The 24,732-nt window shown below is 36.4% G+C and overlaps 1 protein-coding gene across 1 annotated transcript in view; it reads left to right on the top strand.

The window, feature by feature from the left end:
• Positions 1–24,732, top strand: part of Sf3a1 (splicing factor 3a subunit 1) — a 346,050-nt gene that overhangs the window by 53,510 nt on the left and 267,808 nt on the right. Inside the window, exons 6-7 of the mRNA XM_090379835.1 lie at positions 4,304–4,463; positions 15,632–15,694. Of these exons, the coding sequence (XP_090235961.1) occupies positions 4,304–4,463; positions 15,632–15,694 (223 nt within the window). The remainder of the gene's footprint in view (positions 1–4,303; positions 4,464–15,631; positions 15,695–24,732) is intronic.

The raw sequence follows: 24,732 nt of genomic DNA, 5'->3' as shown, positions 1-24,732 counted from the left end.
ATGGTACACCAAACTGACTGAACATTGCATGTCCACCCATGTCAACTGGATGCACTTCCTTAGATTTTGTTTCTTAACTAACATCATAACATCTCCACCCATCTTGTCCTGTCTATCCTTTCTGTACACATTGTACTTCCCAGATTCCAATTATGCACTGCTTATATTTTGTGACACCATGTGTCTGATATCTCAACAATATCCACCTTTGATGTCTTGACCAGCACATCAAACTCATCAAATTTATTAACTATACGTTTAGCATTGGTGTACATTCAAGTATACATGCACCTGTTCCTATTCTTAGTTACCCTAACACAGCCCATGTATTTACTTATTCCACTATGATTCACAGTAGTGCTGGAAATCCCCAGCACCTTGCTTTCTAGGCGGCTGCTTATTCTAATAGAAGCAGTGCAAGAATCACTTTTGCCTCTGCCTGCAGCCACTGTTAATCATTTAGTCTGTGTATCCCCCCCCAAGCTAGCAGTTTTCTGCTCCCACCTAACGCTGCCTTGATAGCATCAGCAAATGTTCTTGCACTCTTTCTATTTAAGAGTACCCGATCCTTGTAGAAGCAGACTCTCCTGTTAACAAGCACTGACCACACTGAAAAAAATTCTGCCCCACGAGCCTTGCAGTCTCTCCAGGGCAGAATTGATTGACAAGGCTCTAATCGTTTACTCCCTGTTATCGTTTCTGGGCAGAATTGCAGACACTTTCAAATTCAACCCTAACTCACGACTTTTTTTTTCAATATTCACCTGTACTTGTTAATGAAATCTGCAGATCTTACTCTTAAGGTCATTAGTGCCAATGTGTACAACAATATCATCCCTTGTGCCCTTAACACGTTGAATGCTGACTAAGTTAATTTATATTTGCCGATCTGGCCCAGGATGCTGACTTTGAGTTAATTTGGACTGGTATGACTTGCCTTTCAGGTGCAGCTAAGTGTATATTCATAGCAAATTTGTGCAACTGATGGATAGTTGGCTTCTAGGATAAGAATGAAAAATTAACCACGGCATTAGAAAACAGAATTTATTCACAAAAAAAAAAATATTTTCTTCACACAAAGAGCTTGCTTCTCTTAGCACACTGGACAGTAATAGTGCATTCCGTGCTTTTTTTTTTTTTTTAATTTCTTGTACATACTCGACATGGCTTAGTCGGGTGTGATTTTTTTTCAGTTGGTGATACAGCCAACTGAAATTCTGAATAATGAATTTTACATTCAGACCTAATCTTCTTGGAACATTTAGAATTTTTTCTCCAATCAAAGATTCAATGTAACTTTTCCATCAAGTTACAGGTTCCATAAAATGTTCGAAATTCAGAGAAACCCGTAACTTGACGGAAAAGGATGTGTGCGTTATGCATATACATTTCTATAATATGTAATGCAGTTTTTTTGGACATCTGATGGTTTTTCTTAGCGCTGAATAAAACAAGAGCATTTGATCTGATTGATCTATAAACCAGAACCGTACGACTCGTCAGAAAGCTCTTCCATGTTTTAGGTTCCTTTTTTTTTTTAAATGTAACAAAGTACTAAATACAACATATACAACAAAGTCTGTCACTGCAGTGGATTTACACACATCATAGATTCATATACAGAGAATTCTGCAACTTACAACACATCTAATTTAATTGAGCTAACTCGTAGTTGGCTGCCACAAAGAATTTTCTATTACATATGCCAACTACAAGATAATTCGCGAGGCTTTTTTTTTTTTTACAACAATAAGGTTTTTTTTATGAGTTTTGGTGATGAATATATATTATAATTTGGGTTTTGAATGATTTAACATGCCTGACCCAAATTGGCGTCAGAGACCAGTTTACCCAAATAAGCCTTGGCAGTCAACGTGTTAAAGGATACATCTGCCCTACAATGTCATCAACTTTTGCCCCTGGCAGACACACCCTGGTCCTGTTCTACCTATCCTTTTTGAATAATATATTCCCCATCTCCTTGACAATACAGTCATCAACAATAACTAGTTCCTATGGGACCAGTGCATTCTGCCTTGGAGATTGCCTCTGTGTTGCTTAATGCATAGGAGTGAGCTCTGGCGTTGAGTTAGGTGGCTGAGTGCTTGATGGGCCCCTCATATTCATTTCTTCGAGGGCATCTACCCTACTCCTCAAAACTTATAGACGCCCATCAGAATGCTGAGTTGGCACTCTCTACACCTAGCACACACAAAGACATTCTCCTTGGCTAGATCATATCCTGTTCCAGAAATGTCCTCAAACATTTCACATTTCGTACATTTTTTGAGTCTGTGATGTGTTGTAAAATTGCCCCCTTCATTTCTCCCCCTGAGCCGCAGCACTCCTGCTAATCTGTGATCGTTGCTTTGCAGCTCTAGTCTGGGCCATGATTTCCATTTAAATACAATTTAATAAACAATGAAGTTTCATAAGATTAATAAATTTTATTCATTAATTGATAATATATACTATACTAAGCTAACATATTCCTAATTGGTTTTACTCTTAGTTACCCTAACACAGCCCATGTATTTGCTTATTCCATGAGAATCCTCCTCCCCCAAGCATACCTTGAAATCCTTGACACCTTGCTTTCCAGGCTGTTGCATGTTTGATTATATGCAGTGCAAGAATCACTTACACCTCTGCCTGTGGCAGTAGTTAATCCATTAGTCTGTGTATCTCCCCCACAAAACCACCTCTACAATGTCTTGTAATTACCATAGCAAAAATTAGGTGTCCACAACTTGTCTTGACCACTCACAGGCATGTCCAAAATAGGCTTATTCATATGTTCTTCCAAACTTGGTGGTCATAAATGATGGGCCTCACCTACTTCGAACCTAGCAAACATAGCAGAATGAATCTGGAGGTAACTTACACCTTCATTTGGCATCCATAAAGAATTACAAAAAAAAAAAAAAAAAAAATCACCACATGAATACTACAGTCTTTTATATACAAGGGAGGTCAAAAATGATTCGTGTTTGCCCAGAAATAGTTGTGATAGAAAGAGGAATTTTTTTCTTTTGTTGATACATTGAAATCTCTATAACCACAGAAATTTTGGTTTTGATCTGACAATTCATTTGTTTTCTTTGCAGCATCATAATGAAGTGAAGTATCACAATGGGTAAAGTGGAATACAGATTAGTGATTTGGTTCTGCTTTCTGCAAGGAAAAACACCTGAAACAATCCATGAAGTAATTGTCACTGTTTATGGAGAAGACTGCCTGGGTTGTGTTGTTGCACATTGGTATAAACAATTCGAACGTGGAAGAACCTCAGTGATTGGTGAAGAAATCCTAGGATGCCCAGAAACTGCCGTAACAGAAGAGTGCTTTGCAAAAATTGAGGCATTAATCCTGGAAGATTGCCACATTAGCATTAAATAACTAGCTGCAGAGCTCCAAATTAGTCTACGATCTGTAGAGAACATCATCCATCAACAGTTGCATGTGAGTAAAGTGTATGCTAGATAGATTCCCAGACGTCTGATCCCTTACCAGAAGGAAAGGGCACAATGTGCACTTAAAATGGTGTTGATATGCCAGGATACACAAGAGGAGGTTTTTTCACAGCTAGTCACTATGGTTGAAACTTGGATCCATTATTATGATCCTGAAACTAAGCAAATGTCAAAACAATGGAAGCATGCAGAATCACCACATCCCCCCCCCCCAAAAGGCAAAGATGCAACCTAAGTTCTGGCAAGATGATGCTATCAGTTTTTTGGATCAGCATGGTGTAATTCTAACAGATTACCTTCAAAAGGGCTGTACTGACAGTAAAGTATTATTTCAACCTCCTTATAAATCTATGTGCTGCTATAAAAGAAAAAAGACTGGGGAAAGCTGTCAAAAGGTGTTCTCCTACTCCATGATAATGCCCTGCACATTCCTTACATTCTGCAGTTGAGATGTGCACACAGATGTGAGTTTGAAATATTGATGCTGGAGAAAAACCAATGGATCCAGTGCACAACATGCCTATAAGAAATACTTAAGTATAAACCTAGTTTTTGTTATATAGTTTTATATACCATGAGTGAAAGGAAAAATTTCTGCTAATCTAGTTGTAAATGGAAATAAAATAGCTACATTAGGTCATGTAGTTTAAAAACAAAAATAGAAATTTTTGTTAAGAATTAGATATTCATTTTTTATTTATTTTTTATAAATAAATATATTTTGATATTTTTAATTTTTATATTTTTATCTATGCTTTATTATTTAATATTTTTATTTTTCTATTTATTTACATGGTCTTACGTTGCTATATTTTTATTGATGATTTCAGGGATATTGTTAAACTAACAGCACAGTTTGTAGCCCGTAATGGGAGACAGTTTCTTACAAATTTGATGAACCGTGAACAAAGAAATTACCAGTTTGATTTCTTGAGACCTCAGCACAGCCTCTTCAATTATTTTACCAAACTTCTTGAGCAGTATACAAAGGTGATGTTTTATATAGGTTTTAATTTAGCTTTCAGATATTAAATAATAAATTGAAGCAAGAGCAGCATATTATATTGACTGAGATTGATTGATAATATATTGATTAATGGGTCATATAAACTTCAAATTGAGCAACTAGTTCTCTGTTTAAGGTCATGATCAGTTAGTATTAATAACTTATATCAGGTTACACCCAGATCAGCCCATGAATACACATTTGTTACAGACATAATATGTAATTAAAAATATGAACTAGTATGCCATGTTAAGTGACGCACACTATGACCAAAGTGAAGAGTGAACATAAAGTAACAGCATAAAAATATTTAGTTTTTTTTTTTACATGAACATGTTAATCTATACACAAGGACATGTAATAACCAAGTTTTGTCGTGGAACTTCAATATACATCGTTAAAATATTACTCAAAACGTCATCTCATCCGTATGAATCAGTAGCTCTGATTTGAGTGACAAAAATGTGAAAATGGGAGGAAAGCTGATCTCAGGACACAATCATTATCTCTGTATTTAATTGTGTGAATCTTTTGGGTGGTGTTGCTAGATGTAGCCTCTAAGATAACCATACAGCCAGTAATCAGCACAGTTCAAATCTGAATTCCAAAGTATCTATTTTATTTAGAAATTCTGTGAGTGTTTCATCTTTTGATTCCACCAAAATGTTCTTTTAATAATGCAGGAACTCTCTCTGTCTCCCTCACTCCCTCCACTGAATGTATGAGGTATATCAATCCATTGAAAGGTCACTTGGTTCAACAACGTTCTATCTCCAGAATGCCAGCTGTTCACATATCTTTGTGCATTCAAGGATACAGTAACAAAGTGTGCATTAACAGTTTAAAGGCGTCTCTGTAGCCAGGTGGGAAAGAGCAGCAGTGCGTAGCACACACTTCTTGATTAGACCTGGGTTCGAGCCCGTCACCACCAAATATGGAGGATGCGGAAAGGTCAGGGAATGACCACTGCATATTCCCAGAGCAATATGGCCTTAGTTGCTAATGCTCCTAAAAAAAAAAAAAAAAAACCAAACAGTTTAAAATTGTGTTAAAATTATAAAAGTGGATGAGAAAAAAAATTTAAAGTCATTAGAAGGAAGGTATGTATTTTGTAATTTATGCCACTCTCGTTTTAGTATACCACATGGCAGGAATACCAATGTTATCATTTTAAGCTTAAAATGGTGTATGCTGTCAGTGTAAAAAAAAAGCCACAAGAGGACAAAAAGATGTTTTGGGATCTAAAGTAGAAATGCTGATTTTGATTTTATACAATCAAAGTATCTTTTTACTTCATTTTTGGTAGTAATGACTGTAGGAGGTCAAGCATATTCCTTGTTCAGGAAAATGTTTCCTAAATTGGAAGCAGACAAAATGTATGATTCTGGCAGGTCAAAAGCAATAGCTATTTTGGATGAAATGTCATTTGACATGACCGGTAGACCATTTTCTATTTCAATTGGTAGGCAATGATAAAGATGCAAAGGCTCATCCCATAGCTATACTTTTGATGATAACTGTAGAAAATCATGAATACTTTACTCTCCACACCTGCCTTGAAAGGAGATTCTACTGGACTGAATATAAGAGAGATGATGCTTTCATAATTTGAGTGTCATAAGATGCAAACTGAATGCTGTATAGCATTCTGTACAGACATTGGTGCTTTATGGTAGCCAATAAAGAATTCCATTGCAGCAATAGAAACAGAAAAACAAAAGGAACTCGCTGTTAAAAGCTTTCTTTGTCATTTAATTTATTCATCTGAATAAAAGGTTGCAACCAACAAGTCTATTAGTCAAATTAGAAGTAATTCTTTGTGGACATATGTCTTGGAAATAAATGATAAAAGAAAACCTGCAGAGGTTTCAGAATCTTCACAATGGAAGGCCAAGCAAATACAACATGTACTAGTGGTGGAGAGAATCATGAAAAAACTTGGATACCAGGACCCTATAATGTGTATGCAAAGCACGAGGACTCCGCATTCAGATATTCTCTCCAGACCTCTTGTCATGGATATAATAAAGGTTGCACCACATCTGATATTTAAAAGTAAGCATCACTGCTTGTAATACTGGGTGAAATCATTGGAGCCAGGCTGGGTGCATCTGTGATATTAATGAGTTTCGCTGTGATGAAGACAAAGACAGCAAATCTCAGTTATGCCATGAGAAACTGTCTTGAAAGTGATGTTTGCATAGGTGAAAGATGGGATGGTCATTATCTAAATGTAACTGTGATCAATTAGACATGCTCAGTACCAGGAATGTCCAATCATTATTCCTGACTGTGAAGTGCTAGGTGCAAAATTCAACATGGATCATGTGCAACCTGTTTTGTGAAAACACTTAGAAGGGAGCTGCAGAAAACTGGATACCATTCCTGAGTTGAGGTGCACAAACCACTCATAATACCTGTTGCTTAGAAGTGCTGGGAACATAGATGAGTACTGAGCAGTGGTATAAGGTTTAATGAGCCAGCCTTTACTCTTTTATTCATTAAATGGATGTGTAGAGATTTTGGGACAGCCAAGAATTTCAGTTCTCTAACTGTATGGAACATGTTTAAGCAGACAATTGCCAATACATATTTCGATCGAAATATGTATTGGCAATACACAAACTGGTGGGTAAAGTGCCTGCCTGGCAACCCAAAGGTTGCGGGTTCGAATCCCGCCTCGGGCTTGGATCAGAGTAGAAAATGCAAAAACCTTGGGAGGTGCAATATGGCCACAGAAGCCGACGCGCCAACAACTAACAAAAAAAAAATAATAATAAATAAAACATATTTCAATCAACTGATAATATGATGGCTTATGTTACTCATCTTTAGATGAATTCCATGATCAGGGAAACTCAAGTAGCTGCTCAAAACTTTTGATCATGTTTTGCAAAAAAGCCATCCATAAAAGCTTTAATCTAATGGTTACCTTCTGTTGTTTGCAGTTGGTGATCCATAAAAGCTTCAATCTAATGGTTACCTTCTGTTGTTTGCAGTTGGTGATCCATAAAAGCTTCAGTCTAATGGTTACCTTCTGTTGTTTGCAGTTGGTGATCCATAAAAGCTTCAATCTAATGGTTACCTTCTGTTGTTTGCAGTTGGTGAGCTAGTTTTCTCTACAACTACTAACTGCATGTGAGAATAAATGGCTCTCTGTCTTTAACTTCTTGCATAGAGATATTAAAAACAGAGGGTCTAATACTGGAGTTTCCAAGATTTTCTCTTGTGTAGGTTTTGTTCTTCTGAACTGGAATTGGTAATTTCTCCACTCACTTCCAAACCAATCTAAATACATGAAGCCGATGCGTCTCCATTCATGGTCAAACTTGAAAATCACAGAACCAATTTTTCCTCATTTATTCCTTCTGCTTCTGTTTTCTGGAACAACTTTCCTTTGCATGTATTTCTTGAAAATTACAACTTACAGAAATTCAAGTCTAATGTAAATGTTTATCTTCTGTCTTCTGAGCCTTCAACCCATGCACAGTACTAAATACTATAAGTTTTTATTTCTTAAATTGATTTTTTTTTTCTGGTATTATCAGAAATGAAAAGTAAATAACCAATTAATTAGTTATTTACTTTTTGCTTCTGTTTATTTAATTACTTTAACTAATAATAACAGTTATTTAATTGGTTAACTAATATTTTTATAGAAATAATTGTTTTCACTTTGCTGCTCATACTCACAATATAATATTCACTCCACTTAGTTTGTAATCCCTTGTGAAATGCAACATGTATTTTAAGACCACTGTGATTTAATAAATTAAACAATTATGGTTTATTGTCAGTACTTTGGTAATGCAGTTAGCCTATTTCTTGCTGGATTTTAAATTAATGACAATTTTAGTATTTAGTATTTAATAAACTAATGACAAAAACATGACTTTCTGAAATTATAATGACTTTTGTGCATGAACTGAGACATTATTTCTGTGCATCAACCATAATTCCTGGTCTTTCTTCCAATTAGTGCACAGAAAAAAAATGATAGCATCATTTTTTTTCTGTGCAGCTACAATAATCGCTTCAGCTACAATAAATGGTACATATGGATAGCTTATATGATACACATGAAAAAAATAATAATAATTTAATTGCTGAATTTCTGTTTGTTTGATTTTAATGAAATTTGGGATGGCTTGATAAATTCCTTCTGAAAGAGAAAGATATAAAATTTTGTGAAAATCTGTCTAGTGCTTCATCTGTATTATACAGTGTAGTAGATAGCTTATGTATATGAAAAAAAAAAAAAAAATTGCTGGATTTCAATGTGTGTGATTTAATCTGTTTGTTTGTTATTTGGTTTTTAGGAGCATTAGCAACTAAGGCCATATTGCTCCAGGATATGCGGTGGTCATTCTGTGACCTTTCTGCATCCTCCATATTTGGTGGTGACGGGCTCGAACCCCGGTTTAATCAAGAAGCGTGTGTTATGCACTGCTGCTCCTTCCCACCTGGCTACGGAGGCGCCATGTGTGATTTAATGAAATTTTAGAGGGCTTCACTAATATTTCAAAAAAAAAAAAAAAAAAAAAAAAAAAATTTCATGAAAATTCACCCTTCGTGAGTCATTATTATATATATGTGAATGTGGTGAAGATGACACCACATATTAGTATTATTAATGGCAGACAATGCAGACAAAGCCTATACAGCATCAAAAAAAGGGGGGGGGGAAACAACGTCATCTGTCCATTACCTCTAATAGTTCATTATTATTATTGTTGTTGCTCTTATATTATTTCTCCCTGATTGGGGGTTCCACCTCGTGACAGGTATTGCTACCAAATACACAGGGTTGATGTTATGTCTGCCGTTACTGTTGGTCGAGGAACTCTCCGACTATCCTACAGGTGTTCACTGGGAGACCTATTGTTGCTAGGCTAATGTGTAGGATCGTTGGCACCATACTAGTGGTTGACATGATGATCGGGATGGTTGTTACTTGTTTCATATGCCACATCTCTTTGATCTATCTTGGTTCATGTACTTCCTGATTTTTTCCTCATGGGTTTTCTGAAGGTTGTCAATGTTGGACACTGCTATGTCAATCGTATAGGTAACTTTTTCCTTCTTGTCCACAAGGGTTATGTCCGGTCTGTTGTTACAGGATTGTCTTATCCATTATTATGGCGTGGTCCCGGTACAGCTTGTGGGTTGGGGTCTCTAATACTGCCTGGGGTTTGTACTTGTAGTATGGTACAATTTCTTCGATTAACTGGTATTTCGTTGCTAGCTTCTGAAGTATTATCCTGGCTACCTGGTCATGTCTATGAGTGTACTCAGTCTGGGTGATCACCTTGCATGTCGCAGTGATATGTTGGATCATTTCTGAGGCCAAGTGCTATTGTCGACGTGTCATCGGACACTCCTGGCTCCTTGGCGATATATTTTCTATAGTTTGTGGTGTTGATTACCTGGTCTTGGATGGTGAGCATGAATCCTTCTGTCTCGGGGAAGAGCTTCCCTCTCGTGTGTCATTCATTGGAAGCAGTTTTATCTAAGATCTTGATAGAGGTCATTGTAGTGTCTCCAATGGTATGTCTTTTTTGCCCATCTTTCTATCTTCATTTGTGCCATCTTGACTCCTCGCTTAGGTTGAGTGGGGTATGCTGCTTGTCTATCTTCCTTATGGCCTGGTAGAGTGCTGCTATGCGTTTTTTGAGGTAATCCTTCAGGTTAGCTAGCGTACAAGTTAGTGCAATTGCATAATTTCTTCAGGTTAGCTAGCGTACAAGTTAGTGCAATTGCATAATTTCTTCAGGTTAGCTAGCGTACAAGTTAGTGCAATTGCATAATTTCTTCAGGTTAGCTATTGCTATTTTCTGTTGCTCGATGAGGTCTATCAAGCCTGTTCCTCCCTCTTTCCAAGCTGTTGTCACTCTCTCCACGGCTGTCTTTGGGTGATGTTGGTGGCTCTTAGTTGTCATTGTCCTTATCTTTCTCATGATATCCTCCAGCTCGGTGTTAGTCCAATCTGTGACCTTGAAGGAGTATGTTAGCACTGGGACTGCATAGGTGTGTATAGCTTTAATTGTGTTCACTCCATTCAACTTTGCTTTTAGCAGGCCTTAATTTCATTGTGCTGTAACTGCTGAGCCTGCATCATCCCCAAGTATTTGTAGGCCTCTCCTACTGCCATGGCTTCGATCTCTTTACCAGTCTGCAGCTGGTAGTTTTGGTTGACTAATTTTCCCTGGTGTAATCCGTAGGTCTTCCATTTGTCTAGACCAAATTCCATCCTAATATCATTGCTGAATTCTTTGGTGATCCAGAGTAGTTGCTGGAGTTGCTTTTCGGTTCCGACGCCTCTGTAGCCAGGTGGGCAGGAGTAGCAGTGCGTAGCACACACTTCTTGATTAGACCGGGGTTCGAGCCCATGACCACCAAATACGGAGGATGCGGAAAGGTCAGGGAATGACCACCGCATATCCCTGGAGCAATATGGCCTTAGTTGCTAATGCTCCTAAAAACCAAATAACAACAACAAGCAAGCTTCTCAGTTCCTGTGTTGAGCTTGATGTCATCCATGTACATCAGGTGGGTGAGGTTGTACAGGGTCTTTCTTCCTTCTTTGAGGTTATATCCATATTGCTGCTGTTCAGCATAGTGGATACTGGGTTGTACTAGACAGAACCTCAGTTGGCTCAGGGTATCTCCCTGAAAGATTCCTCTCCTGATGGGAATTGGCCTGGTTGTGTTGTTCTTGACTTTAACCTTACTGGAGGTCATAACTCGAGGCACGGAGTCGAAGGCCTTGCAGTAATTGATGTAGGCCAGGTTGCAGCACTTCTTGTAAGCTTGCTCTATAACCACGGCATCTATGGTTAATTGCTCCTGGCATCCTTTCTGTGGTTTGGTCATTATTATTATTATTGCTCTTATATTATTTCTTCCTGATTGGGGATTCCACCTCTTGACAGGTATTGCTACCAAGTACACAGGATGGTTTTTGTTACGTGTGGTGTTACTGTTGGTTGAGGAACTCTCTGACTATCCTACATGTGTTGAGGATTGTGATTCCTGGAGTTCCTTGTAGTTGTTTGCTGAGAGACCTATTGCTGCTAGGCTGTTATGTAGGGTCTTTGGCACCGTACCTGTGGTTGACACAATGACTGGGATGGTCGTTGCATATACCACATCTCTTTGATCTCCTGTCTTAGATTCGTGTACTTCCTGATTTTTTCCCCATGGGTTTACTGCAGGTTGCCATTGTTGGGTCTCCTCGCTCAGGTTGAGTGAGGTATACCACTTGTCTATCTTCCTTATGGCCTGGTGGAGTGCTGCTGTGCGTTTCTGGAAGTATTGAGGTTAGCTATGTCAATCAGGTAGGTAGCCTTTTTCTTCTTATCCACAAGGGTTTTGTCCGGTCTGTTGTGTGGGATTGTCTTATCTGTTATTATGGTACAGTCCCTGTACAACTTGTGGATTGGGGTCTCTAGTACTGCCTGGGGTTCATACTTGTAGTATGGTACACTTTCTTCGATTAACTGGTATTTCGTTGCTAGCTTCTGAAGTATTATCCTGGCTACCTGGTCATGTCTATGGGTGTACTCAGTCTGGGTGATCACCTTGCATGTCGCAGTGATATGTTGGATCATTTCTGAGGCCAAGTGCTATTGTCGACGTGTCATCGGACACTCCAGGCTCCTTGGCGATGTATTTTATATAGTTTCTGGTGTTGATTACCTGGTCTTGGATGGCGAGCTTGAATCCTTCAGTCTTGGGGAAGATCGTTCCGCTCGTGAGCCAGGCATTGGAAGCAATTTTATATGTCATCTTGATGGAGATCATTGTGGTGTCTGCCATGGAGTGTCTTTTCTGCCCATCTTTCTAGCTTCATTTGTGCCTCCTGGTTGGGAGACAACTCCTCGCTCAGGTTGAGTGAGGTATACCACTTGTCTATCTTCCTTATGGCCTGGTGGAGTGCTGCTGTGCGTTTCTGGAAGTATTGAGGTTAGCAATCGCTGTTTTCTGTTGCTCGATGAGGTCTATCAGGCCCCTTCCTCCTTCTTTCCATGCAGTTGTCAGTCTCTCCATGGCTGACTTTGTGTGGTGTTGGTGGTTCTTGGTCGCCTTTGTCCTTGTCTTTCTCATGATATTAAAAGTAGGAGACTGACGGAAATACTTAACAAGTACAGGTCACCGTTGAAAAAAGCCGTGAATTAGGGTTGAATTTGAAAGTGTCTACAATTCTGCCCAGACACGATAGGAGGGAGTATACAATGAGAGCCTTGTCGATCAGTTTGGCCCTGGAGAGATTGTGCAAGGCTCAAGGGGTAGAATTTTTCTCAGTCTGGTCTGTGCTTGTTAAAAGGAGAGACTGTTTCTACAGAGATGGGATACACTTAAATAGAAAGGGTGCAAGAATATTTGCTGATGCTATCGAGGCAGTGTTATGTGGGTCGGAAAACTGCTAGCTTGGAGGGGATACATGGACTAATAGATTAACAGTAGCCGCTTGCAGAGGTGAAAGTGATTCTTGCACTGCTTCTATTGGAATGAACGGCAGCCTGGAAAACAAGATGCAGGATATTTCAGAGACTGCTGGGAGTCATTGTGGTACAAGTAAACACATGGGTTGTGTTAGGGTAGCTAAGAATAGGAACAGGTGCATGTATACTTGCGTGTACACCAGTGCTAGGAGTTTGGTAAATAAATTTGATGAATTTGAGGTATTGCTCAAAACATCACAGGCAGATATTGTTGGGATATCAGAGACGTTGTGTCACACAGATATTAAAGAATGCAGAACTGGAATTTTGGGAGTACAATGTGTACAGGAAGGATAGACAGGATAGGAAGGGAGGACAGGTTATGCTATTAATTAAGAAACACATAAAATCCAAGGAAGTGCAGCCAGTTGACATTGCTGGCAAGTGCAGTGTCAAGTCAGTTTGGTGTGACATAAGCACTGGGAAATCAAAATTGAGAGTAGGAGTGTATTCTAGGCCTAATGACTCTGATGAGTATTTTAATAAAAAACAGTACAGAGAAATAGTGTACCAGTAAATCAGAGAGTCTTATAATGGGGGATTTTAATTTCCTGGTTATTGACTGGAATTTGTGGGTTTGTCACTTACACACTAGCAAGGCTTTTGTGGATTTATTGGATGATTGTTTTCTACATCAGCATGTTCGGGAGGCAACTAGAGGGAGTAATACTTTTGATCTGATTATCAGTAGTGATTCTTCATGCATTAAGAATCTGCAGATAAAGGAACTACTAGGTGGTAGTGATCACAGTTTGCTGAAGTGGGATTTACTGAAAGAGGTAACTACCATCAAGGGTAAAGGGAAGGGTTTTTGCTTTCTAAAGACGACTATGGAGGTCTGAGACGGTATTTAAATTCTATACGGTGGGACCAACTGATGTTACCAACAGAAAATTCAAAATGGGAAGCATTCAAAGAATTAATCTTGGAAGCTACTAGGCTTTACATACCAACTAAGAAATATTGTTCAAGGCTTAGGCCTAAATGGATGTCAGATGAAGTAATGAGACGTGGCAGAGAAGAAAAATGCATGGGATAAATATAAATTAATGGGTGACATGGAAGCCTACGATAGATATAAGCTGCTCTGTAACCAAGTCACAAAGGAGGTTAGGCAGGCAAAGGCAAATTATGAGAAATCTTTGGTAAAGGATGCAAAGAAAAACAGCAAAGAGTTCTTTACGTATGTAAACTCTAGAAGGCAGGGGATGAATCAGATTGGTCCACTGGATATCGATGGTTCAACTGTTGATGATCCTTCTTAGGTGGCTAACAAACTAAATGAGTATTTTGCATCTACATTCACACATGAGAACTTCTTGTCTGACCGTGTCGTAACACCCAAGTCCCCTTCCTCCACTACCAGCTGTAGTTCAGTTCTGCAAATGTATAAGTTATTTTGAGGTTACTGTTCCCCAGGTGCAGTACCTTACACTTTGCTGGATTAAAGCATAACTGCCATTTTTCTGATCATCCCTGAAGCCTACAGTGTTCTCCCCAGCACCTACCAAATAGGTGCACTGCCCGGTGAATTTAGCTGATTGCCTGGCTAAAATTTAAGTGATTCTCACGGTATCGTATAGTACCATATGGTACTATACGATATGGTACTATACATTATATACTGCTCCCTGATCTCAATCAATATTAATTCAAACATACTGTGCAATAGAGGTCAATGCAACAGGAGCATATAATGTTAAATTATGCAATTAATTTTTGCCCCGGATCACTTAAGTCATTTATAAATAACAGAAAATTTTATGATACAGGTAGTTCTCGACTTTACGAGTTAATTCGTTCTTAGCGCGCGCTCGTAAAGCGGGAATATATTCTCATAGATATAATGTTAAAAATAGGGGTTACGTTATCAACAATGAAATTAGTTAGCTAATTAGTTTGTTTAAACAATGATTGATTTATCCAAAGAAATGAAAAGATAGCCTGTAAAATCAAGCAAATTCTAATAATAGAGAAATTATGACTTACAAATGTTAAAGAATGTTTATTCTTCATCATCATCGTTGACTAAATGCACACTCGTTGATCACTCATTATTGGCTCGTCACTCATTTTTTTTGTTGCACAAGTGGTCATCTTCTTCAGGAGTGCTTCAAGAGGCATTTATTTCCAAGATAATCATCTCTTTTCTTTATAAATTTCAATAGATGTATAAGCATTTTTTATCAGAGCGCAAAAATTGCAATTAACACGATCTGTGCAGTGTAAAATGTTTACGAACTTTAAAAAAAAGAATGAAGAGAAGATTCTGAAAATTTATTTGTTTTTTATACGATTGAAGTATAGGGCAAACACATTTCACCATAATAACGTAAAAACCCATAGAATTTAATGTTTGAAATCATCTTGTACTAGTAAATGGTCATATTTTAACATTAAATGTGCATGCTTAGTTGCCTGATCAATGTTTGGCCTCTGTGATAATAGGGTTTTTTTTTTTTTTTTTGCTTGTTTGTTTAAAAAATTTATAATTGTAAACTCCTCTAGCCCTTTGTGATTATATGGCATAAACAATAAATTAATTAATAAAGTAATAATTCATCCTGTTAAATATCAACTTAAAAAGTAGGAAACTAGTTATAAGGAAATATACTGATAAATTCATTGCATGTTATTCTCTTTTTTAGATTTTAATCCCTCCAAAAGATCTAATGGGAAAATTGAAAAAAGAGTCAGAAACTGCTAGTTTTGTAAGTATTAGTATTTAAATAAATTTTTTTAAAGGTTACTCTAAAATGTTTTCTGTGTAATATTTGACTGAGCGAAAAAAAATAATAATAAAAGCTGAAATTTATTTATGATAGTAATTCCCCTTCCCGGTTTAGACTGTATAATTTCAAAACATTCCAATAGATGGCACTAGGGTGGTCCATTTTCAAAATGAATAAAATAGCAAGGTTCATCTTAACGGAAAAGGAGAGGCATTGGGAAATATTTACAAACGTCTATGTAAATAACACTGTCAATAAAATCACAGTTGAACACCAGTTAAGTGGACCAAATGCATTAGAACAAGTTAAGTATATTTCTATAATCAGCCATGCTGATGTTGCTCAATATGTATCAATAACACCGAACAACATTCAGCATGTGGATGGTATTATCAAAAAAGCTGGTTAAAGCAGGAATCATAAAGTATATGTAAAAATATGTTTACATACCTTAAGAATTTTATTTGCACTTAAAACATGTATATGTACATTTGTTTACATAAAATCAGTAATTTTCATCTGTTTAGATGATAAAATGTGACATTTTGCAGCATAGTCCGTCCACTTTTTTATAAACATTGTCGTTGACTGTTGAATAAGGCTGTTCAATATAATGTAAAAGTTACCTAGAGCATTTTTTGGCTCTGGATTTGATTCAATCTCTTTCTTCCTTTTATTTTGATATCATGCAAAAATCACAATGCGTGATTTTTGCATCCTCCATGATTTCATTTTTCACTAAATTGTCACCAATTTGTTAGAAAACATTGTTGAATTCAGTGTCATATGTCTTCTTGCTGTAAATCTCTGGAACCTTTAGTTTGCTTGAAATCAGTTAATCAACTGTATTTTTTATCTTCTTGTAGTTCAAGATTTGTTAGCGTTGTTAGCTTTAAAGTTTTTTTTCCAAGATTTAGTAAATGTTGAAATTGGAATTTCATTCCATGCTAGTACTGTATTGTAAATTTTAATGTTGATAACTTTTAATGATTCTGTGAGACTGTATTCGTGTCTTCTATTTTTTCAAAATTGAGCTGAAAAACTTTTGCCTATGTTGTCTCTTTATTAGAGATTATAGAACTCTGATCCATAGGCTAGATCAAGGATGTCACAGTTAGGGGTAAACAAAAGGATGTTACATTTAGCATTAGCAACAGCACAAGATGCAAGAAAGCAAGCTTATATAGCATCGGCCAAAAAAAACCAAAAAAAAAAAAACCCTTATTTCATCCATCCCCTCGTTCCAAATGTTTGTCAAGTTCTGCCTTGAATCTATTTAAGCTATCAACTTCTACAACGACAGATGGAAATTTGGTCCAGAAATCAACCACCTGCTGGCTAAAGGCAAACTTCCGCACATCTATCTTACAACTATCTTTCCTCAGTTTGAATTTATGCCCTCTCAGGTGATTATTCTGAGCAAGAGGAAGAATCCCATCAGCATTGAGCATGCTCAAACCATTCAACGCTTTATACATCTCAATCAGATCACCTCACAGGTGCCTAGTCTCCAGACACTGTAATTTGCAAAACTTAAGCCTTTCTTCCTAAGAGCAACCCTTTGTTCTGTTCGCTAATCTTGTTGCCCTTCTCTGTACTCGTTCCAACAGCTCCACATCCTTCTTAAAATGAGGCCTCCAGACCTGTATACAATACTCAAGGTGTGGCCTGACCATTGGCTTATGCAAGGGGATAATCACCTCCTTATCCCTGCTAGAAAAATTCCTGTATATCATTGACAAGACACCATGAGCTACTCTTGCAGACCGTCTGCACTGCTCAGAAAACTTCATATCTGCCTGCACAATTACCCCCAGGTCCTTTTCATTCTCCAACACTGTCAGTGTGGTACCACAGAGTTGCTACATTACTCTTGGATTACTGCTTCCCATTTGTAGTACTTTACATTTGTCAATGTTAAACTTCAATTGCCACCTCTCAGCCCATCTGCTCAACTTTTCTAGATCCTGTTGCAGCAGTGTACTGTCATTAACAATCCAACCAACCTTTGTATCGTCTGCAAACTTGGACATTAAGCCTGATATACCATCATCAGTATCATTTATAAATACAGAAAACAACAATGGACCCAATACAGAACCCTGAGGGACTCCACTAATAATATTAGTCCACGAAGAGCAGTGTCCATTGACTACCACTCTCTGTCTTCTCCCACTCAACCATCCCTTTATCCATAGCAGCAATTTGCCTCCAGTGCCACACTGCTCCAATTTGTGCAGCAGTCTTCCATGTGCAACAGTATCAGAGTCCTTTCTAAGATTCAAATATATGATATCATATTTAGGGGTCAGTACATTTGTATGTACTTATTTGAGTTCCTCACAATTGGAAGAGCATTATCCAGAAAGAGAATAGCCTTCTTGGGGTAACCTTGATTCTATATAGGCATTGCTCTCACTTAGTACTCTAAATTGGAGCTATAAAAACAGCGTGCTAAGTGAATCCATTTTAAGCAGGTGGAGGTTCAAAGGAAATAATGTATATAATTTTAATTGGTTGGCGTAACTAGTGTTTTTGGTTGATTTTAAGGCACAATTTTTCTATATAGCAATTTAATTTGTTCCAGAAACATGTAAACCTTTAAATATATCAATTATAAAAAATTTATAATAAATTATAAAAAAAATTATAAATTATAAAACTTATCTTAAAATTATGAAACATTATGTATATTATATATGCATTCTTTACAATAACAGTTTGACACTTAATTTTCAGTTTGCTCAAAACCACTAAATGTAGTGTAAATCTACCAATCTCCCAAATTCACTCTTTTCAGAATGTATGTCCATTTGATTTTCCAGTGACACATTTTTCCAATATTTTTTCACCATCTTTGCATTATTAGCACTAGCTGACTTACTTGATTACTTTGAGGCCACTTAAAAAAATATGGAAATTTAAACTATGTACCGGGTTAACTAAAATCAATCACATGGACACAAAATGTATATAAACAATATGGAAACAAAAACTAAATTTTAAAAACAATGTTGCTGAGTGGTGCCACTGCACAGTATACATACAGCTAAAAAGCAATGGCAACAATTTCTAAAAAGAAGTTTATAAACAACACTTCAGTAACTGCAGTTAATTAGTCTCCCCTCCCCCCAAAGTGGGTGATCAATTTCTTTTCGTAATACCATGGAGCAGGAGGACATATAAAGTGTATATTTTTGTAATATGCAAGAAATGGTGCACGTGACTGTAGTGTTTTATGGCAGTGGACAGAGGTAGCTTGTGCCAGTACAAACAACTACACAAAATTTGCACAGAGATGTAAATTACTCATGGGCATGAAAAATAATTTTTGGGACAAATAAACAGACACTTTCAGTGTTTCTCCCTGTCTTAAATAAAATTGGCTGGCAATTCAGCTATTTTCTTGTTAATTGCAGTATCAGTTAAAAGTCAATTTTAATAGTGACATGTACTGTGAATTTCATTTGGTTGGAAAATCAGATTGAAAAGCATTAAAGTTTTTTTAATGAGGCCTCTCGGGCACCCAGACACCTTTTAATGGGTAAGTCCTCTCAGTGCATTTGGAGGGAATAGCTGTACCCTAGAGGAAAAGAGCACTATTTTGAACAAGTGCTGAGTGAACTGTAATGTAGTGGAAGGACAACTATATTTCATTAATTTATGTAATATTTAATTAAATTACATATTGTAATTACAATAACAAATAATAGTTTTACTGGTGCAAATATGGTTTGGAACAAGCACACAGCTGGCCTCTCTAGAAGCCTACAACTCAACATACAGACAGTGTATACCAGCTGCAAGCATACTGAACCAGTGCTTGCAGCTGGTTCAGTATGCTTGCACTGTGTCCTGAGCATCAGTATATTTTAAAGAGAAGACTTCGCTTAAGATGACTTCTGCTGTATAGGGAGTTGTTACAACTTGGAATAATTGAAGAAAAAGTGTAAATGCAATAATTAAAAAAGGTTATTCAAAACCTTTTTTAATTTTGATAATTTGATGGAGATGCTCTTCTTTGATGAAAGGCATCAAATAATTGTAGGTACATCAGTTTCAATTAGAAACCGTATGCTGTTAAACAGAGTGGAGACAGCTTCCATGGCTGGAAAAGCCATGGCCATTGTTTTCTGGCAAGGTGTTATTTTACTGGACATTATAGGCAAAGGGCAAACTATAATTTCTGAGGTGTACATCACTTAAACAAACTTTAAGACCACACACATACCAATTTATTTACAAGGAAAGTAATTGCAAATTGTTTGGCTGTGGCCCAGAACTGGTCAAATGGGTAATTAGGCCAATAGCCTAATTACCCATTTGATTGTAGCCATTTGTTGAACAGTATGAATGCAACAATATAAGTGTTTGTCAGCAATTTCTTTTTTCATCTCTCATTTTCATTACATTCCATTGTTATTTTGTAATCAATGTATACAAATCAAAATACCTAAAAATAAATGCGAAGGATGTTTCACATGAAGCCGTATACTGCACACACTATCTTTTTTTTTTTTTTTTTTTTTTTTTTGGTTTTTTGAATGGTGTCATACACAGTTTGTGTATGACAAAAAAACAAAATGTTTTTTTGTCATACACAGATGATAGCTTAAGAGATAACAAGCTTGTTTGACAAGTGAAAAATTGGCTCAAGGAGACAGAAGAGACCTTTGACAAGGAGGGCTAGATAGACAACCAGAGTGGGTCAATAAATCACTAAATCAGATTATAATTTTCCTGATATCGAATTCAACTTGTGGGCTGGTCACTCACACAGCAGCAAAACATTACTGGATTTAATGGATAACTATTTTCTATACTGCCATGTTAGAGAAGCTAAAGGTCAATGTAATTATCTTGATCTGATTATCAGCATTGATTTTTCATGCAGTAAGAATCTTAGATAAAGAAACCACTGAGTGACAGTGATCATAGCAATATTGATATACAATTTATTTAAAGATATAACTATTGCCAGGTGTAAAGAGAAAAGATTTTGCTTTTGCAGGGGTGACTACAGTAATCTTAGGACAGGTTTTAAACTGTTTTCAATGGTACCAGCTAGTATTCTTAACAATTGCAAATGTTAAATGGGAAGTCTTCATAGAAGTAATTTTAGATGCTGTGAACCTTTTTATGCCAATTGAGAGATATTGTTTAAGGTTTAGACCTTGAAGGATGTCAGATGAACTGATAACACTAGTGGCACAGAAAAAAAATGCATGAAATGATTATAATTTATTGGGGAACAAGCCTGCAATAAGTATAAAGGGTCTACAATCAAGTTGCCAAGGGAGAGTAGGCATGTTAAGGCAGATTATGAGAAGTTTTTGACTTAAGGATGTGAATAAAAAAAGGAACAAAAACCATTCTTTTCAATGCTAATACTTGAAGGAATGGATTGAACCACATTGATCCACTGGATATGAGTGACAACACATATATTTATGATCCTTTGGGTTGTGGACAAACTAAATAAATATTTTTATATACATTCACATGTGAAGAAGTTTATAAGAATGGAGTATACCTAATTCTTACTAGGAACTAAGTGATTTCATAATAACTGAGAGGAAACTGGAAGATAAATTGTTGGAGCTAAAAGTAAATACCTTATTTACTTTTCCCTTAATATAACTGGATAGATGTAATCTATCCAGTTATATTAAGGGAAGAAGCAAAAGAGGTAAGCAAATCTTTAGCCATAACTAGAGTATTCTTGGATTCAGAGAAAATTTCTACATACTGGAGATGTTCAAATGTCTCTCCTGTTCAAAGGGGAGAAATCAAAGGGTGAAGTGAATAATTACAGACTTGTAAACTTACATGGTAAAGGAAAGAATTTTTGCTTTCGTAAGGGTGACTACAGTGGTCTCAGGCAGTTTTAAATTCTGTACAGTGGGACCAACTGATGATGTTACCAACAGCAAATTTGAAATGGGAAGCATTCAAGGAAGTAATCTTGGAAGCTACTAGGCTTTTTGTTCCAACTAAGAAATACTGTTCAAGGTTTAGGCCTAAATGGATGTCAGATGAACTAACGAGACTTGTGGCAGAGAATAAAAATGCGTGGAATACATATAAAGTATCAGGTGACGCAGAAGACTGTGGTAGACATAAACTGTTGTTATTTGGTTTTTAGGAGCATTAGCAACTAAGGCCATATTGCTCCAGGGACATGTGGGGCTCATTCCCTGATCTTTCCACATCATCCGTATTTGGTGGTCACAGCCTTGAACCTCGATCTGATCAAGAAGCGTTTGCTACGCACTGCTGCTCCTGCCCACCTGGCTACGGAGGCGCCAGACATAAGCTAGTCTTTAATCAAGTCACAAAAGAGGTTAGGCAAGTGAAGGCAGATTACAAGAAATCTTTTGTCAAAGAATGCAAAGAGGAACAGCAAAGACTTCTTTACTTACGTAAACACTAGAAGGAAGGAGATGAATTGGATTGGTCCACTTGATATCGAAGGTTCGACTGTTGATGATCCTACTCAGGTACTGACAAACTGAATGAGTATTTTGCATCTACATTCACATGTGAGGAGTTATTTAGGGAGAGGAATGCCAGAAGTTTATTAAACTTTCACAGGGAGCTAAAGGATTTTGTAATAACTGAGAACAAAGTGGAGGAGAAATTTGTGAAGCTAAACATAAGAAAGGCACCTGAGGTGGATGGAATCTATCCAGTTATATTAAAGGAGGCAGTAAAAGAAGTAAGCAAACCCTTAGCCATTATTATTAGAGAATCTCCAACCTTGCAGTGGTGTCCAACCTTTTCCTGTACAAGGGCCATATTCAAAGTTAGATCTCTTTTGGGGACCACACTGAGGGATTCGAGAAAAATTAGTGTGTTTCATTTTTCATACCTTGTTACATGTAAAAGAAAGTTTCTGTTTTTGTGTTACTGTTTTTTATTTTCACACTATATATAAAAAATGCAAATTCCCAATACTTTTATGTGTAACAAATCTATGTCACTAATTTATTTTTTTATTTTTTAGATTTTATTAAAATTATAAAAATATGACTTTTTTTTTTTTTTTTTCAAAAAAATACCTTGCTTTTTGTCTTTAAATGCTCACTTTAGAAAATTTATAACCTGAAAGGATCACTGCTTAAGATGAATATAAGGTGAATAAATAAAAATAATGATACACCTGAAATTGAAAATATTCGAAAATTTTATTAAGTACAATACACAATTATATTTACTAAACAAAACATTTAATAAAAATTTTTTTTTTGATAATTAGGAAAATTTTAATACTGTTTTAGTTCACTTTCCACGCTGGCAGTAGGAGAGAGTGATTTTCTTTTACACCGACAAATAATCATCTGTTGTTTTGTGGAAGTGCATTATCCACTTAAACCTTCTAAACATGAAATGTTGACATTTAGTGAGAATGAAGTTAGAAAATTGTGAACTAGGCTTCAGTTAAATGAAAGAGATACAATTTGCCCAATTTGGGAATACCTAGTTGAAAAGACGGTTTCGGAAAAATTGCAGAGCATTTTATGAATGCTCTGAGTATGATACCGATTTCATCAAGTGAATCTGATTGTCAGCCCAACCAGAGCTTCGTTGATGACAAAAACAATTTCTTCACTACTATTTCTTAATTAAAATTTTAGCCCACCACTCTCACACACTTCGATCCAGCAAATATGTCAATTCGTGGCTGCTTCGGAAATGTCATTCAGCAACACACACAAACAGTAAGAAGTCAGCATAGTGTGTTGTATAAGAACTCAATAAAAATTTGGAATATTCTATAAAAACTTTATTATGAAATTATTTTTACTTATTATTTTACTAATTTTTACTTATTATTTTTTGCTTATTACTTATTTTTTAAACATTTACTTATTTTTTTATATACTTGAATAATAAATTTATGCTTAATAAACTGTGTGTTAATATACTTAATTTGTTGTTCTTATTCCAAAAACATTACTACTAAGTAACAATATCAGGAAATAATTTTAAAGTACTGTACTTTTCACATACTTTTAATTTTCAATTTTTCCTGTTAGCAAACAATGAGTACCGGCATCTATTTTTTTTACAAAAAAAGCACAGTCCCATTCATTACCACTCTCTGCCATCTCCCACTCCACCATCCCTTTATCCAATGCAGCAACTTGCCCTTAATGCCATACCACTGCAGTTTGTACAGCAGTCTTTCATTTGCAACAGTATCAAAAGCTTTCCTGAAGTCCAAGTATATGATATCAAGATTATTTTTTGCATCCAGTTCCTTTGATTTTAAGTGAATAAATTCACAAGTATGTCATTTTATTCAGTAAAAATTGATATCCACAAAAAAAAGTAAAAATATTTGCTCAGAAATCATAATTTTGCAAGTATATTATATTTATAGGAAATACTCTCATAAAATTTTAATAACCCACACTTTCATAAATATGGTACAATAAATACAGTAAGTACTATTTACTGTTCACCTGAGACCTTTACAACTTTCAAATAAATATAACTTTTGAATAAGGGTGTATAATTTAATGCAGTTTTTTACACATTGTAAAGCAACTGAAAAAGTTTATTACAATAGATTCTTTTCTCTGCACATAACTTTGCAACAACCCAAAACCACAGAAAATGGAAATGACAACAGCACAGCACAAGAGAGCACAGTGTGTATCACATGAGTTCAGTGAAACCAAATCAGACATTCACATACAGGGGCCATTTTAGACAATATACCAAAGACACCACAGCCATCAGTACATGAATGGCATAAGAAATTTATGGTGACCAAATATCTCACAGTGGCTAGGATCTAGGTGTGCAAGTGCCAACAATGTGGAATGGATCTGAGAATCATTTTCTGTGTAGGCTTCAGATTCACAAGGAAACTGAAGATTCCACATTCCACAGGCACCTGAGACTACTTACATACAGGATTCAACTTGTACAGGCTGTCAAGTCCAATGATGAAATTGCTGTATGGGGACAACAGATTCCCAAGACATGATATTCAATGATAACACTGC

Source organism: Mastigoproctus giganteus, chromosome 8 (genome assembly GCF_048544385.1).
Source record: "Mastigoproctus giganteus isolate SK-2022 chromosome 8, ASM4854438v1, whole genome shotgun sequence".
Classification (NCBI taxonomy): Eukaryota; Metazoa; Arthropoda; class Arachnida; order Uropygi; family Thelyphonidae; genus Mastigoproctus; species Mastigoproctus giganteus.
The sequence above is the reverse complement of the archived record's forward strand: the minus strand, read 5'-3'. Positions and strand labels throughout refer to the sequence as shown.